Here is a 16,793-nt window from a genome sequence, read left to right on the forward strand (position 1 = left end):
TGGCAAGGGAGGCCGGGGGAGGGGAGAGACCCGGCCCCTCACATGATGGACACTGGTTAATGGCTAGAGGGGCCACTGCCTCCTGCCTGGCACCCCCGCAGACCCTTCCTCCCCAGGAGTCTCCCCTTCAAAGCCGGCTTCCACCAGGCCAGAGCTCGGCGGGCGTTCTGCAAAGGGCCAGCAAGGCAGTGTTCCTCTCCGGGCTGGACCTGCCGTCCCTGCGGCCACACCCTACATGGATGGGCATGGCTGGCTTCCAATAAAACTTTATTTGCAGACACTTGCATTTCAAGTTCATCTGGGTTCTCGAGTCGTGCAGTTGTGTCCTTTTCCTAGCAATTCTCGGATGCAACGGCCGTTCTTACCCGGACGCGGAAACACATTTGGGTCTCGGTTTGCGACCCCCAGATGCACTCACAGTGGAATTCCAGGGCCAGGGTCCACCCGGGAGGCTGCTCTGTGCAGCCCCAGGGGCCACGGGGCTGAAGGGGAGCCCTGCTCCTGGCTGGGACCCGAGGCCTGATCTGTGTCTCCAAGCCATCGTGTGTGAAGTCCTGTGTCAGTGTCCTGTGGAAGGGAAAGGGCGAGGGGAGACGGAATGCGAACTCACAGCCAAACCGAATTTATTCAAAGAAAATAAATAAATTCAGAGTGGGGGGTGACCCAGTGCCAGCTGCGCACAGACCGAGCGCGTGGCCGGGGCCCAGTCCTCCGGGCGGCCGGGGGTGGGCTGGGGGGTGGGGGGAGCAGCACGCAGAGGTGAGTTTCTCCAGGCCGGTTTGGAAAAGAATGCAGGGGGTGGGGGTGGCGGAACCACACCGGGCACAAGGCTGAGTTGGGACATAGGGATAAGGGGTAAATTCCAGACTTCAAGGAATGTAGGGATAAAGGGTGAATTCCAATTTTATCTATGTTCCGGCAAGGAGCTGGAATGGCTGAGGCTCTGTCCGCTCCATCCGCGTGGTCGCCTCCCACGGACGGGGGCTCAGAGCAGGCCAGCCGCTTAGCTGAGCTCACACAGCCCGGAGGGGAAGAGGACTCGACCCGGGCCCTTCTGACCCCGAGCCGAGGAAGGAGGCCGGGAAAGAACGGGTGCTTTGGAAGCAAGGAGCCCACGGTCACACAGTAAGCCCGCGGCCTCGCCCCCCACCCCAGTGCCAGCCGCGAACGTGGTCGCCAAGGGAGGAGAGGTGTTTTCCACTTCTGCTTCCCAGGCTGCCGGCGTCATTGGCCAACGCCCTGTCCAGCGGCCCTGCCCCCAGGAGCTGTGTGAGCGGGCTGCAGCACCAGCAGTGCAAAACAGCCCCGCGGGTCACTCATTAAACTCCGGGAGGCAGCTTTTGCAAGAACCCGACAACTGGACTCCGTGTTCCCCCCGGGCGGGGCCTGGAAACTTGGGACGCAGCCTGGAGGTCATTCGCTCTTTCTGAGGCCGGCGGCCAATCTAGCCAGGACGTGGTCGCAGGGTGAGGTCCCTGGAGTCCCGACACAGCCAAGCTCCTCTGTGTCCAGCAGGTGCAAGGTGGGGGCCTCCTCCCTGCTCACGTGCCAGCCCCTGCCCACTCCCCCATAGCCGGGGAGCCCCCTCCCACCCCGGGAGCACTCATCCCCCCCACTGTGAAGTGATCTAGTGGTCAAAGCCCCAGCCCTGAGCCGGCTGCAAAGCAAGCAAGGATCAGAGGGCGTGGCCGGTGCAGGGGCAGCAGGCTCCTGCCGAGCTAAGGACAATGGCTGTGGGGGAGGGGGAGAGAGCGCCCCTCCGCTGCTGCTGGACACTTCAGGCCCCTGCGGTGGGGGCGGGCAGGGGGAGAGCGACTGACCAGGGGCGGGTTCCCTGGGGCAAGAGCAGGGAGCAGAGACGCTTCGCTCCCTCTGCAGTCCTGGCTCCAAGCACGGGCGCTCAGCGCAGTGGCAGAGGGCGGAGGGCGGAGGGTGGTGGGCGGTGCAGGCCTCCAGCTTTGGTCCTGAGTCAAATGATTTTATAACATCCTTACCAATCCTTCAGTGTGTATTTCCGAACCCCACATTTTATTTCATTTATTTGAAAGGCAGAGAAAGAGAAAAAGAGAAAGAGAGGTCTCCATCTGCTGGTTCACTCCCTAGATGTCTGCAATGGCCAGAGCTGAGCCAGGCTGAAGCCAGGAGCCAGGAGCTTCATCCAGGTCTCCCGCGTGGGTCAGGGGCCCAAGCACTTGGGCCGTCTTCCACTGCTTTCCCATGAGCATTAGCAGGGAGCTGGATGGGCATTGGAGCAGCCGGGATTTGAACTGGTGCACACATGGGATGCCAACCCCAACTTATATCCTATTTTAAAAATCATAACTATAATATCACTATTATTACAGTTTTTTAAAAGACAAATTTCTTTTTATCATCCATTATCCTGTCAGAGTTCAAATTTCCAGTGACTCAGAGATGACTATTTCTTTTTTATACTTAAAAAAAAAAATCAAGTCTGGGGGCTGGTGCTGTGGTATAGCAGCTAAAGCCGCCGCCTGCAGTGCGGGATCCCATGGGGCACCAGTTTGAGTCCCGGCTGCTCCACTTCCGATCCAGCTCTCTGCTGTGGCCTGGGAAGGCAGTAGAGGATGGCCCAAGTCCTTAGGCCCCTGCACCTGTGTGGGAGACCTGGAAGAGACTCCTGGCTCCTGGCTTCGGATCTGCACAGCTCCGACCATTGCGGCCATCTGGGGAGTGAGCTTTCTTCGGGGGAGGCTGGGGCCACCTGTCCGTTAGCAGCGGGCAGGACTGTGACTGGGAGTGCTGGGCTGCTCCCCTGGGGCGATTCCCAGACTTTGCTCCCCACAGGGGTTCTGTTCTTCCCCGGGCTCCTCACACAGAAGCCACGTTCTGACTTCTTCCAAGGGGTGTCCGGGGCGTGAACAGCAGATGGCAGGACCCTCCCCACCCCCCCGTCTCCCCACCCCACCCCATCACTCTGCCTTATAAATAAATAAATCCTGCTTTGAAAAATCAGATCCACATGAGGTCTGCAGACTGTGATTGAGTCACTTCTGTTTCCTGTAACCAAAAGTCCCCCCCCCCGCCGCCTCCCCGTTTCTTAAACATTGTAAACCCTACAACCAATTCGACCCAGCAGCTTCAAGGCTGAAGAAGAAAAACCGTGTATTCATTCTAGTCGACGCAGAAGAGGCATTTGACAGAACTCAGCACCGACTCATGATAAACTCCCAACAGAGTCATCACCACCTTAAAAAAAAAACTGGAAACGTAAAGTCAACATCGCACTCAACGGTGGAAATCTGAGTGTGTTAGCGTTATGCCAGGACGTGGAACAAGGCAAGGAGAGCCGCGCTCGCAGTTCACGGCAGCATCGCACTGGGGGCTGTGTGGTCGCAGTTAGGCAGGAAAAAACATTTTTACAAAGGCACTAAGGAGGTAAAGGGGGAGGGGGAGCAGCCGCAGCCACAGACAGCTTCGGTGTCTACAGAGAAAATCCTCCGGAGCCACAGAAATCGGATACTGTTAGCGAGTTTTACAAGGTTGCAAGTGCAAGCCCAGTATGCAAAACACAACTGTACAGACTCCATCCCCTGGAAAACGAGGCACCATTCCTCACTTAGGAAGGGTTTGAGGAGGGAGAGCCGCACCTGTAGGCTGAGAGCTGCAAACGCTGTTCAGACGTCTGAGCCCGTGCGGGACCTTTGTCCCCTCCACGGAAACCCAGGGCCTCCCTCCCACCTGGCGAAGACGCCCAGCTGCCCAGGGCTTCCTCTCTCTGGATGGAAGGCTCGGACCGCGGTGTCCAGGAAAACACGGGGCCCTGGGGTGGCCTCACCTGTGACCCTGAGAAACTCCATCTCTCCAGCACGGGGTGGTGGCCTCCGCCACACCGATGCCACTGACTGTGGACCTGTCCCATGACGGTCACCTCGTGTCTCCCTCCCTGGTCCACCTGGAGCCCTTGCCTGGGAAACGCTGGCTCCTCTAGTCCATACATATTTTTTAAAGATTTATTTATTTGAGAGGCAGAGGCATAGGTAGAGGCAGAGAGAAAGAGAGAGGGAGAGAGAGAGAGGTCTCCCATCCGCTGGTTCATTCCCCAAATGACCGCAATGGCCAGAGCTGAGCAGATCCAAAGCCAGGAGCCAGGAGCTTCCTCCGGGTCTCCCATGCAGGTGCAGGGGCCCAAGCACTTGGGCCATCTTCTACTGCCTTCCCAGGCCATAGCAGAGAGCTGGATCAGAAGAGGAGCAGCCGGGACTCGAACTGGCACCCATGCGGGATTCCGGCACTGCAGGCGGTAGCTTTACCAGCTACACCACAGTGCCAGCCCCTAGTCCATATGTTCTAAAGATGCTCCAAACGAAGGAGCAGCCTGCTGAGACTCGGGGTTTGGGCTGCAGCCCAACCTCGGAGGTACACCACTGCTTGACACCAAGCCCTGAATTCACACAACAGAGGATTCTCTCACCACGTCGCTGGCTGTTTTAGCTCCTTTCCTACTGCTCATCAAATGTTTTATGTGTTTCTTTCTAATGCTAGGGGATTTAGGAAGACAAATATATATGGAGAGATATACCATGTTCATGAATTGATTGTCTTAAAGGGTTTATTGGTTTATTTGAAAGGCAGAGTTACAGAGAGAGAGGGAGAGGCAGAGAGACAGATCTTCCATCCACTGGTTCACTCCTTAAATGGCTGCAACAGCTGGGGCAGGACCAGGCCACAGCCAGGAGTTCATCCGGGTTTCCCACATGGGTGGCAGGGACCCAAGCACTTGGGCCATCTTCTGCTGATCTTTCCAGGAGCTGGACTGGAAGTGGAGCAGCCAGGGCTCAAACTGGAGCCTGCAGGGGAGCCAGCTCTACCTGCTGTGCCCAATGCCAGGCCCCCGCAAAGTTTGCAGAGGGGTGTGGCCTGTTCCGGTTTGAGTTTTTAAGCCCTCTCTGGCTGCTGGGGGCACAAGGGTTGGAGGGTAACTGGGGTAGGGGAGCCAGGAGCCGGGAGATATGACAGGCGCTGGCCGGCTGGAGGGGCCTGGAGATGGGGGTGGGGGCAGACTGGGTTTATTTAGATGAGACTGTCTCGGAGGCCTGTGCCTCAGTTTCCCTGCCTGCTTAGCTGCGTTTCCTGAGACGCCAGCCAGGAGATGTGTCTGCTCTTGGCCTGGGCTCCCCCAGGTCAGGGAGCCCCGGTTCCACACCCCACTCTGGCCCCAGGCACTGTTCCACAGGGGCCAGCAGGAGGGACAGTGCGGGCAGCGCTGGGCTGCTCCAGGGGCCCGGCCAGTCCGCCTTCGCCTGGCCCCCGCGAGCCGCACACCCCAGGCTCGGGGGCGGAGCTCCTGCTGGCATTTCTGGTCTGTTTTCTCTCAGCTATGACCTCACTGCCCTCGGTGACCAGGGCCTGTGCGTCAGTCGGGCAGGAACAGATCCCAGGGCTGCAGCCTGTGCGGCTGGGGCTGGGACCTGGGCCCTTCCACCAGCCCAGCTCTCGCTGGGGCCTCAGAGACTGGAGCCCAGAGTGCTGTGTGGCCTCGGGACAGACACACACCCTCTCTGTGCTGCCAGCTCCTGCCTGCACACTGAGGGCCCTGACAGCTGCTGTGGTAGGGCTTTCACGAAGACAACACTGCAAGCGCTCCCTCCCCTGCACCCGCCCGGCGGAGCTGCGGCAGGCGACCACCAAGCCCATGCCACGGTGGCTGCTGGGTCCTTTCATGGCTGCTCCTCGCATGCCGCCTGCTGATGTGGGCCCAGAGCTGGGCCGAAGCCGGCAGCGGTCACGCAGCTCAGGCCCCCTCTGGCACCCGGCTCCACGTGGGTCCCCCTGCCATCGTGGGCCACACCCTGGCTTTGGGGACCCCAGGGGGACAGGCTCAGGAAGCTTGGAACTGCCCTGCCTGCTGCTTCTGGGGCCTGCAGACCACTGCGGGAAGATCCGGGCGTCCAGGACCCTCCCACGGCCAGACTGAGGTCACACCCCCAATTTCTTTTTACAAGCCTCAGTCTTCCCGGCTGTTCAGTGGGTCAGTAGCCAGCCAGTCTTATTCACTGGATGCCCTCGGGAGTTTGGGCCGGCGCCAGGCTCTGGGGAGAAGGTGAGGACCCGTACCGGGGTGTTTTAGTGCCGGCTCCACCCAGCTCTCCTCGCCTGCACGATGGGTTCAGGGGTAGGGGAGCCAGCGTGGGAGGAAGGGAGAGGCTTTGAAGGCTGAAACGCGTCCTCATTCCCACCCCGAAGACTTTGAACGCGTCCCAGGGGCGGGCAGCCAAGCCCCTGGAAGGAGCTGAGGTCAGCCCGCAGGTACCACGACTCCAGCCACCGCCCCAACGACCCCACAACGAGGCACAGTCCGCCCGCGGGCCGGAGCCCCGCGCCGTGTGCGCCCACACCCGCCGGTGCGCCCCGACGGCGGCCCGCCCAGCGGGGACGGAGTGGGGGTGGGGACGGCTGGGGCACGGGGCGGAGCGAGCGCCGGGCCCCGCCCACCGCAGGTGGCCGCGAGCGCTGAGCGGCTGCCGGAGGGGGCCGGGTCCCGGGGCGGAGCCTGTCGCGCGCGCGCGCGCGCTTGTCCCCACGTGTCCCCTCTCCCCGGCCCTGCCCTCGGCCCCGTGTTTATAACCCGGGATGCGCGCCCCTGCCGGCCCTGCTCTGCCGCCAGCTGCCAGCGCCTTGGCCCTGGTAAGGAGCCCGCAGCCTCTCGCGCCCCCCACTCCCCAGCCTAGCACCCTCTCCCCGGGTCCCCGCGAGAGCGAACCCCGCGGGCGGAGGGGACGCCCCGGGCCGGGGCAGAGGCGGACCCCGCGTCGCTGAGCGCCCGAGGCTCTGTCCCGGAGCAAGGCGCCAGAGGCCGAATCCCTGGCCCCTCGGGCCTGGGGAGCTGCGGGGACAGGAGCCCAGGGACGCGGGGAGCAATCGGGTTATTTGTGGCTTGTGCGGGCCGGGGTCCCTTCTGGATTTTCCTCCTGAGACCCGACTTCCAGGGCTCTGAGGGCCCCAGCGGCTCAGATGCGCGGTCCCGTGACCCCCGGCCACTCGCCCGTCTCAGCCGTGTGTATCGTTTTCACCTTAGCCTCAGCGCGTCTTGAGTCGATGGGTCTACCCCGGCCGGCCGCCCCCCAGGTCCTGGGCATGCCTAGGCTCCCCTCCGTGCAGGGGGCGGCAGTGGCTGGCCTCTGTCCAGGGCGGGCAGTGGCCTCCCTGCCTGGCTTCCTGGGGCCCTGGCTGGCCTGTGGGAGGGACCCGCTGCAGGAAATGCCCGCCCTCGGGCTGACTCTCGTCTTTGGCCCCTCGTGCCGGCGGCCCAGCCCGAGGAAACTCCTCCCTGTCCTGCTTCTCCGAGCCCAGGCCAGCCCGAGCTCTGCAGTCCTCCCTGCGAAGCAGGCCCCCCGGCTGCAGGCACCCCCGGTGGGAGTGGACCTATCCCTTCCCCGCGGCCTTGAGCTTTGAGCCCTCCCCTCCCAGCTCACACCCAGGGACAGGTGGGGGCGGAGGAGCCCCCAGGTCAGTCTCCCAGGTCCGCAAGCTGCAGCCGCTCCCCTGTGGGAGCTGGCACCGGCTCAGGGGCCATCCCCGGAGGGCTGCCTTGCCGCACCAGGCAGGAGATGCGGTGGGGAGGTGAGCGGGCCCTGCCCTCTTAGGTCTGGTGTGGGAGGGAGACGGTCGTGAAGGGAGCTGGGTGCCGGGTGGGGGCTCCAGCTCCCCGGCGTCTCCTCCATCTTCCAGCCAGGGTGGAGGAGCCTGGGGTGGACAGGGTTCCTGGCCCTGGAGGAGCGCCCTGTGCACCCGCTGCCAGAGTGAATCACTGGTGATGCCTGGACTGGGCCAGGCACGGGCGTGGGGGAGGGGAGGACACCCCCCCCCCGGCAAGGATCAGCACCCCAAGCTCCCACAGTGTCCCCAGCAGCTTGGGGTCTGTGGGGTCAGTGGATGCACCTTGTGCTGGAGCCACCTGCTGCGCCAGCACTTCTCCACGGCTGGCTCAGCTCATCTTGGCCCCTCAGGGTCTGGGAGGACAGCCAGGTGCCTTCCCGTGTGCCCTGGGGGACTCCTCGCTGGAATTCAGGGTGGGGGCTCCGACCGCCTGGACAGAGCTGATCTTCCAGGGCCTGGCCCCTGTCTCCTGCGCAGCTGACCTTGGCAGGAGTGCGGTGGACGGATGAGCGAGCTCTTCTTTCCCGCATAGCCAAGCGTTCCCAGGAGAGAGCTTATCGGGGTGTCTCTTAGTGGCCATAACCGTCTACTGGCGCCCCCTGATGGTCAAAGTCTGGAACTGCAGCTCAGCTCTATGGAACTCATAGAAGGGCAGGTGTATAGGGGGGAAATCTTAGCGCAAATCCCAAAGCAGGGGAGAATCTTTCTGCTCAGCTGCAGCCAGGTGTGGTTTTTTTTTAAAGTATAATAAACTCCGCTCTGCTGAGTCAGGCCATCAGGGAGGAGCTCCGGTGGAACATTCCGCACAGGTGTAGCCTTGAGCCTGCTCTGTAGGGCGACAGGAGCTGTAAGTTCGTTGGGGTGGCGCGACAGGATGTTCCTTGCCTGGAAGATGCACGACGTGAAAGGAGGTGGAGCGCAGTGGGGTGCACCCAGCAGGCGGCGGCCGTGAGCAGGGGGCGTGGCCATCTGCACCCCAAAATGCCACACACGTGGCCCCAAACAAAACAGCTGCTCCTGCCTTTGCTACAGCGCTGACCTCACAGAGCCACGCACGCTCTCCGTGGCGCTGAGGGAGTGCCCGGGCTGCCTGGCACCCCCCCACACAGACAGTGCCCCCTGTCCTGCCAACAAGGGCCCCTCCCCTTCCGGCCTCCTGGCAGGTGTCTGGCTGCTGGTGAGGGAGTGTGGGCCGGCCTGGGAGGGGTGGCTGGGAACTCCCGCCCTGGCCCTTCCTGGGGGTGGGGGCGTGACGGGACGGGGGTGGGGGGCAGCTGAGTGCCCTCCGCCCAGGAAGGAAGCTGTGTTTCCTGAAGTGGCAGAACCAGAAAGGGCTTTTAGAGTCGTGTGCAGTCGGGAAAACCGAGGCTGAGGCTACGAGGCTTGGCTGCTGTCAGCCGTCCGTGGCCGTGGTCCAGAGTATTCGGTGGGCCCAGCCCTGGGCTCCATGCCCAGCCTCTCCCTGAGCCCCTACAGTGGCCCTGCGGGGCCATGGGCGCAGGGGAAGGGGTGAGAACAGGCCATTCCCGGTCCCCAGCCAGGCTGGAGAGCTCGGGCACCTCGAACCCGGGGCTGATGGGCTCAGGGGTGCCGGGCCTGCAGTGGGTTCTCGCTCACCAGGTGCAGCTGCGGGTCCTTCGCCCCTCTCCGCCCCCCAAGCAGCTCAGCTCTGGGGCCCTGGTGGCTGGGGGGAGGGGCAGGCAGTGAGAAAGATGCCAGAGTCCCCTGTATCATTTCCCCGCCCACCTGCCTGCCAAGCTCTGGGTGCACACCAGCACATACGTGCCAGCCCAGCGTGCCACCAACACACACGTGTGCACACACACGTGCACTGTCTTAGGTGACACAGGCACATGAGCACTGTGCAGGCGCACACGCATGTGAACACCCCCAGGGGCACACAGGCACACACACACACACACGCTCGAATGCACACACTCAATGCACACACACTTGAGTGCACACACACACACACACTAGAGCGTACACATTCCTTCCCACCCCTCCCCCAGCCCCGGGCACAGCCCAGCAGGCTGCAGGACCCAGCCCCCCTTTGTCTGCAGACCTAGCATCGCTGAGTGCCCCCCACGTGTGTCCGGGAGACGTCCCCTCCCTCACAGCGCCCGCCATGGTGGGGACACGAGAAGGCAGTGTGCCGTGTGCCCCTAGGGCTCGGCACTAACCACTCACCAGCCGGCACGGCAGGCATTGAGGCAGGGCAGGGGCAGGTGGGCCAGCTGTCTGTCTGTCCGTCTGTCTGGCTCCAAGAAGCTGCCCCTGCTCCTGGCTCCTGTCCCCACCCTCTGGGCTCCAGGAGCCTTTGGGAGTGGAGAAGCAGCAGTAGCCCTAAGAACTGCGTAACCTGGCCCCTGCGGCTCCCAGACCACGCCTGGCCCCGCACTTCCCTTCCCTGGGCCTCTGAGGAAGGTGTGGCTTTGTACTGTGAGCAGGGATCGCGGAGCCCAACCGATCAGGGTTTAACTCCTGGCTCTGACCACGCACCTGCCGAGCAAGGCCTTGGGCAAGCTCCTTTGCCCAAGTCTTGGTTTCCTTGTCTATGAAATGGGAGCGGCCCCAGTGGAGGGGCGTGGCCTGAGCGGCGGGTGCCCCTTACCGGGTCGGCAGGATGGTTTCCCAGGGGCGCTCGAGGGCCAGGGCCTGCTACGCTGGGCCCTCAAGAGTGCGCGCCTTTTACTGCGTGATAGTGCTACCTTAACAGAGCAGCTTTAAAAGTGCACCATGGGGGCCGGCGCCGCGGCTCACTAGGCTAATCCTCCACCTAGCGGTGCCGGCACACCGGGTTCTAGTCCCGGTCGGGGCGCCGGATTCTGTCCCGGTTGCCTCTCTTCCAGGCCAGCTCTCTGCTGTGGCCCGGGAGTGCACTGGAGGATGGCCCAAGTCCTTGGGCCCTACACCCCATGGGAGACCAGGAGAAGTACCTGGCTCCTGCTGTCGGATCAGCGCGGTGCGCCGGCCGCAGCGGCCATTGGAGGGTGAACCAACGGCAAAAGGAAGACCTTTCTCTCTGTCTCTCTCTCTCACTGTCCACTCTGCCTGTCAAAAAAAAAAAAAAAGTGCACCATGGGATACTCCCCCAGCACCGTCACGCCCCACACACAGCCTGCAGGCACCTGCGTTCCCCGAGTGCAGCCCAGGTAGCTCCCAGGGGACCTGGATGGCGGCAGAGGCCAAGTCCAGGGCCCCTGCCATTGCCCGGGCTGCCACGCCCAGCGGCTGACGTCAGCTTTGCTTCTGCAGCGTGCTTGGCCGAGCAGTGAAAACAGATTCTAGACTCGAGGAACCCGTACGTCTAACTCAGGTATGTCCCCGCGGAGTCCTTGCCATCGTTGGAGGCCAGTGGCCCAGCTACGGTTGCCATGGGTACTGCCTGCTGGCTCCAGGGTCAAGGCCTGCTGAGTCACCAGCAGTCCAGCCCTGCATCCAGGGACAGGGCCTGGTGGCTGGTTGAGTGCCCCATGGAGAGGAGAGCAGTGGGCACCGGTCATGGCCGGCCCCTGCCCCGGCTGCTCTGTCCCAGGAGCTGCTTCTCTCAGAGGTCATGTGACAGTAGCGGCCTGGCGCACCTGTCAGACGCACGGGGGTGGCACACTGGGGCCAGGTGTCCACAGAGGCGGGCATTGGGTCCAAGTCTGGCCCTGCTGCCTGCTGACCCACGTCTTTCCCCTCTGCCCTGCGGGGTTGCAGCGACACCTGCACTCAGGACCACGCGACAGAGCTGGCGGGGCGGGCAAGAGGGCTGGGGAGAGCCTCCAGGGGCGGTGGCCACAGGGGCCGGGGGCGGGCTCCTCGGGCCTTCCAGAAGCTCCCCAGTAGCTGGGAAGGGGGGTACAGAGCTAGGCACCTGCTTCTGAGAAAGGACCCATGGGTGACACAGAGGCCCCGCCTCCTTCCCTTCTGGGGACAGGGGGACAGGGGATGGCTCTGTCTGTGTGTGGCCATGAAAGGGGCGTGTCAGCTGCCAGAGGCTCAGCGCCCAGGCCTCCACATTGCCTGCCCTCCGCACACCTCAAAGGTCCTCTCTAGGGGCGGGGCACTGGCTTCAAGCCACGCCCTCCCCTGCAGGCCCTAACTCTGCTGTGAGCTCCTGCCCTGGCCCAGGCTCTGGGGTGGGACGAGAGTACAGAGCGTGCAGGGTCAGGGTCCCTGGGCAGGGTGGGAGGGTGCTGGTCACATCCCCCCGCAGGCTGAGGCCGCCCAAGGCCAAAGCCGTGCAGCGGGGCAGGTCACTGTTGGCAGGGGGGGCAGGCAGGGACCCTGGCCTGGGTCTCACGGGCTCCTTCCACTCCCTGCAGACAAGATGGCTAGCAAAGGCTCCGTGGTCCTGGCCTACAGCGGCGGCCTGGACACCTCCTGCATCCTGGTGTGGCTGAAGGAGCAAGGCTATGATGTCATCGCCTACCTGGTGAGGAGGTGCCTGCGCGTCCCACTGCCTGCCAGCCTGTGCCGGGTGGCTCGCCTCACTCTCTGTGAGATGGCCGACCTGGAGATGCCTCCGGAGCTGGCGACAGCAGAGGGCGGGAGGCACGGAGGTGACCTTGGCCAGGTTGCTTGTCCGGCTGAAGGCTGTGGGCAGGCACACAACTCCCTGTCCAGAGTCCCCCACCAGCAAAGACTGTGGAGTCCTGGGCTGGCAGGGCCTGGGAGAGCCCTGGTTCCAGGATGGCCAATAGATCAGCGGTGGCAGGGCAGGTGCACTGCCCCCCATCCAGGGTCGCTGGCCGTGACCCCTAACCAAAGCAGCCCTGCTTCCCATGACCCTGGACACGGTCCCTGGATCTTTCTCCAGGGCTGTGCTCTTCCGGAAACACTGTTGCAAACCCCAGAAGTGAAGGCAAGCCAGCTTCAGCGGAAACAGCCCAGCGGTTCTCAGCTCACTCCCGGCAGAAGTCCGGGGCTGTGAGGGCCTCGGGCGAGCCTGGTGTGGGAGCTCACCCACGCCTGTGCCCAGTGCCCTCTGGCTTCCTTCATGGCCTCTGGGCAGGGCAGGCAAGACTGGCAGCAGGTCCACACTGGCCACCGTAGCCTGGCAGTCCCAGGGCTCTGCCGGCAGGGCCAGGGAGATGTCTCTGGCCTGAGCCCCTGCCCACGCTGCAGGAGCCGTTGTGGCCGTGTGAAGGCAGTAGGTGTGGGTCACCGGCTGCTCCTACGGCGAGCAGAAGGCGTGGTCTGCTCCCCTGCACCTCCGTGCAAAGAAGGTTCTGTGCCCAGAACTCAGCGTCCAGTCTCCTCGTCCAGGCCTGGGCGGGGGGCGCGGGGGTGAGTGCTTTGCTCCCAGTCACCTGGCGTGCGAGAGGCACAGCTCTGAGCCCCCATCTGGAGGGGCGGCCCCGGCCATGCAGACCTGGAAGATTTGAAAGCCGGGTACGGCCTCGGGCAAACACCTGCTGCCGGGCTCTGGGAAGATTCCAGTCTGGTGAGCAGAATGAAAGAAATAAGGGCCGTGGCCAGGGGCAGAGAGCATGCCAGCGTCCAGACAGGGCCTCTCTGCCCCCGCCCGCTCACATGCCCAGCCGGGGCCACGCCCCCCCCCGCTCCCCCGGCTGGGAAGCCAGCTGGAAGCAGTTGATTCGGGCTGACCTTTGCACTGGCTCAGGAGAATTTGCTGGAAGACATAGCTGGGGGCAGGAGACCTTAGACCTGCAGTCAGTGAGGGAAACCGCTCGTCCCGTAGCCTGTGTGCCTGGGAAGCGGCCGGGCCAGCCCTTCCGCCCAGGGAAGCAGGACCCGCAGTCCAGCCCCAGGTGGGAGCTGGTGCAGGCACCCCGCCTCGCCAGACCCCCTCTGCCCTGCCTCCTCCTCTCTGGGCGCTGAGCAGCAAACAGAAGGCACGTCCGTCCCTTGGAGCTGCTGTGTGTGCAGGGCCTGGCCCAGGGCTCCCCCCAGGGGCCCACTTCCCCGCGAGCCCCGCTCTGTGCCCTCCCCGCCCCCGCGGCTGACGGGCCTCTCTGCTTCTGCTCCTCAGGCCAACATCGGCCAGAAGGAAGACTTCGAGGAAGCCAGGAAGAAGGCCCTGAAGCTCGGGGCCAAGAAGGTACCAAGTGGGCGGCAGGGTTGGGGCCAGACGCAGGCCTGGATCTGCAAGGGGCTCCGGGGCTCCTGTGTCGCCCACCGCAGCCTCCTGCCCCCAGTGTGACCCAGCCCTGCAGATGTGCATCGCCATCCTCTCCCTGCCCTCCTGGCCACTCTGCTACCCACTCCCCACCCACCTATCCCATCCCCATCCATCCACCCATTCACCCACCCATCTATCCCTCCATGTATCCATCTACCTGTCCACTCACCCATCCACCCACCCATCCATGTGTCCATCTGTCTGTCCATCCACTCATCCATCACCCACTCATCAATTGGTGCATTCATATCTATCATCCCTCCCCCTCTTCATTTACCCATCCATCTGTCCATCTACCTACCCGTCCCTCCACCTGTTCACCCACCCAGCCATCTGTCCACTCACCCACCCGTTCATCTAGCCGCCCACCCCTCCGTCCGTCCATCACCACTCAACGGAAGCAAACAGCTCCAGCTGAGCTCCGCGCACGGGTCGGGTTCTGCGCCAGCCCTGTGCTGGGTATGGCCCGGGAAATAGGATGGAGGGAGCCGACAAGGCCCCACAGTGAAGCGTGTGACGTCCCCCTGGGGAAGTCACTGCCGCTCGTACCCCTCCCCACGGAGGAGTGAGCAGAGGCCACGGCAGGAGAGGGGGAAGGGCCCGCAGCCCCGCCTGGCCAGTCCCCGGAACTGACCAGTCCTCTGCGAGCTCGCCAGGCCCGACAGCGTGCCGGGACAGGTCAGCGCTCAGTGAGCCCTGGGAGTGGACGTGGGTCCCAAGTCACCCGCTGGCCGTTGGCCTGGAATGAGCGGGTCCCCACCCAGTCTGGCGGTGGGGTGGGGGTGTGGTCTGAGCCCAGGAGGCAGGAAAGGCACCCTGAGTGGTGGAGGCAGGGGCGCTTCGTTCTGATCCGGCCGGATACGCAGGCCTCTGTGTGCTTAGTGACCCAGTGGTCATTTAAAAAGCATTTATGTGAGAGACAGGGGGGCAGAAAGAGCTGCCCTCGGCTGGTTCACCCCCCGAAGGCCCACCGCAGCCGGGGCGGGGCCAGCAGAAGCCCCGAGCCGGGAGCCCCGCCCAGGTCTCCCACGTGGGGGGGGGGGGGCCCAGTCCTTGCACCAACGCTGCCACTCCCAGGGTCTGCATTGGCAGGAAGCTGGTGTCGGAGCCGGGCTGGGGGGAAGCCCAGGCGCCCCCCTATGGGACGCAGGCATCTTACTGGGGTCTTAACCACCAGGCCAAACCCCCGCCCCTACTTGCAGTTTTTAGATTTATTTTTGTACGTGTAGCGCTAGAATAGAGTCCCTATTGCTTTATTTTTAAATATCACCTTACATTTTTTATAATCTTAAAAAAGAATTATAATGGACTCTCAAGAAGTTGCAGAAAGAAACCAAAAAAAAAAAAAAAAAAAATTCCCTGTCTTAAAAATGCCCGAGGCCTCGTGAGAGCTGCTGGAATTCTATCCGCTGCTCCTGGTCACAGCCGAAGTCGCGGCTGAAAATCTTAAAAATATCAACTCACTTGAACAATGTGAGGGCACTTGGGAAAGTGTGTGGAGATTCATACTTAAGGATTTATTCATTTATTTGAAAGACAGAGTTACAGAGAGAGAGAGAGAGAGAGAGGTCTTCCATCTGCTGGTTCACTCCCCAGATGGCCACAACGGCCAAAGCTGGGCCAGACCAAAGCCAGGAGCCAGGAGCTTCTTCCGGGTCTCCCACGTGGGTGCAGGGGCCCAAGGCCTTGGGCCGTCACCTGCTGCTTCCCAGGTGCATTGGCAGAGAGCTGGATTGGAGCTGGAGCAGCCGGGACTCGAACCTGCGCTCTGATCTGGGATGCAGGCGTGGGAAGCCACAGCTCAGCCCATCACACCAGCCCCCGGCCACGGCCACCCTGAGTGTGGCAGGCGCCGTGCGGGTGCGACGTGAAGCATCCGTGGCCGAGCCCAGCGTGGTTGTCTGCTCTGGGGTTGCAGGGGCACCGTCCCCACTGCCCCCTTGCTTTCGTGCCACGGTCGATGTGAAGGTCGATGTGAAGGTCGGCAGTGAGAGGCCGAGTGTCAGAGGACCCCTCCCTGAGGGGCCGCGGGAGCCCCGGCCTCTGCATGTTGAGGACGCTGCTTGAGGTCGGGGCTGCCGGCCTCAGCACTGGCCCTCCCCCCACAAGATGCCAGCACCACGTCCCCCAGCCTGGCAGGTAGGACGGCCCAAAGTGTCTCCAGATTTGGCCAAATGGAGTGTATCAGGATTGATTGGTAATGTCTAACGTGAGTGCAGGGGGAGAGTAACAGTGCGGTGTGCTGGAATCAACTAGCGATGGCTGCTGCAGTGGCAGGCAGAAGGGGAATGGGGGCGCCTGGCCTGAGCCCCGAGCCCCGCCCGGCCGAGACCCGCTCACGGCCTCGTCCCCCCAGGTGTTCATCGAGGACGTCAGCAGGGAGTTCGTGGAGGAGTTTATCTGGCCGGCTGTGCAGGCCGGCGCCATGTACGAGGACCGCTACCTGCTGGGCACGTCCCTGGCCAGGCCCTGCATTGCCCGCAAGCAGGTGGAGATCGCCCAGCGCGAGGGCGCCAAGTACGTGTCTCACGGTGCCACTGGCAAGGTGAGGACAAGGACAAGGGGCGGGGCCTGGGCAGAGGGAGAGGGGGCGGGGCCTGTGAACGGATGGAGGCAGCCAGGGGGGCGGCCCTGGCGGTTCCAGGCTGGGGCCAAGATCCCAGCAGGAGGCTGGCGACAGCGACCCCAGCCCTCCACTGAGAGTCGCTAAGACTCAGACCTGTCTTTGGGGGTGCAGTGCAGCCCGAGGGAAAGCTGTGGGTGCGCCGCCCGCCAGGCCGTCCGTCCTCGGGGCCCTGAGTTGTGAGTGCTTGGTTAGGGGGCTGGAACAGGACCTGGCTGCCAAGCCCTGCAGCAGTGCCGGGGGGGGTGGGGTGGAAGTGGTGAGGGGGGCCCAGGCCCTGGTGGAGGAGGTGCGTGATCTGGCAGCTGGGGGCCCGCAGACAGGAGCCGTGGGCAAGGGACCAAGGCAAGAGTGTGGACAGGGAACAGTGTGCCAGGCGGAGGGAACAGCCTGTGCAAAGGCCTAAAGACGAGAGGC

The 16,793-nt window shown here is 63.3% G+C and overlaps 1 protein-coding gene across 3 annotated transcripts in view; it reads left to right on the plus strand.

Moving 5' to 3' along the window:
* The first annotated feature begins 6,612 nt into the window (after nucleotides 1–6,612).
* Nucleotides 6,613–16,793, plus strand: part of ASS1 (argininosuccinate synthase 1) — a 40,838-nt gene continuing 30,657 nt past the window's right edge. For 2 of the 3 annotated variants that reach the window (XR_016225984.1, XM_051840798.3), the window contains exons 1-5: nucleotides 6,613–6,648; nucleotides 10,879–10,939; nucleotides 11,934–12,043; nucleotides 13,604–13,672; nucleotides 16,110–16,298. Coding sequence is in view for 2 of the 3 variants with exons in the window: in XM_051840798.3 (XP_051696758.2) it covers nucleotides 11,939–12,043; nucleotides 13,604–13,672; nucleotides 16,110–16,298 (363 nt within the window). In the remaining variant the exon portion in view is untranslated. Of the gene's footprint in view, nucleotides 6,649–6,950; nucleotides 7,097–10,878; nucleotides 10,940–11,933; nucleotides 12,044–13,603; nucleotides 13,673–16,109; nucleotides 16,299–16,793 lie in introns of those variants that run through there. The other variant, XM_089321381.1, reaches the window with a different exon arrangement.

This window comes from Oryctolagus cuniculus, chromosome 1 (genome assembly GCF_051225735.1).
Source record: "Oryctolagus cuniculus isolate XC-2025 breed Fujian yellow rabbit chromosome 1, ASM5122573v1, whole genome shotgun sequence".
NCBI classification, from domain to species: Eukaryota; Metazoa; Chordata; class Mammalia; order Lagomorpha; family Leporidae; genus Oryctolagus; species Oryctolagus cuniculus.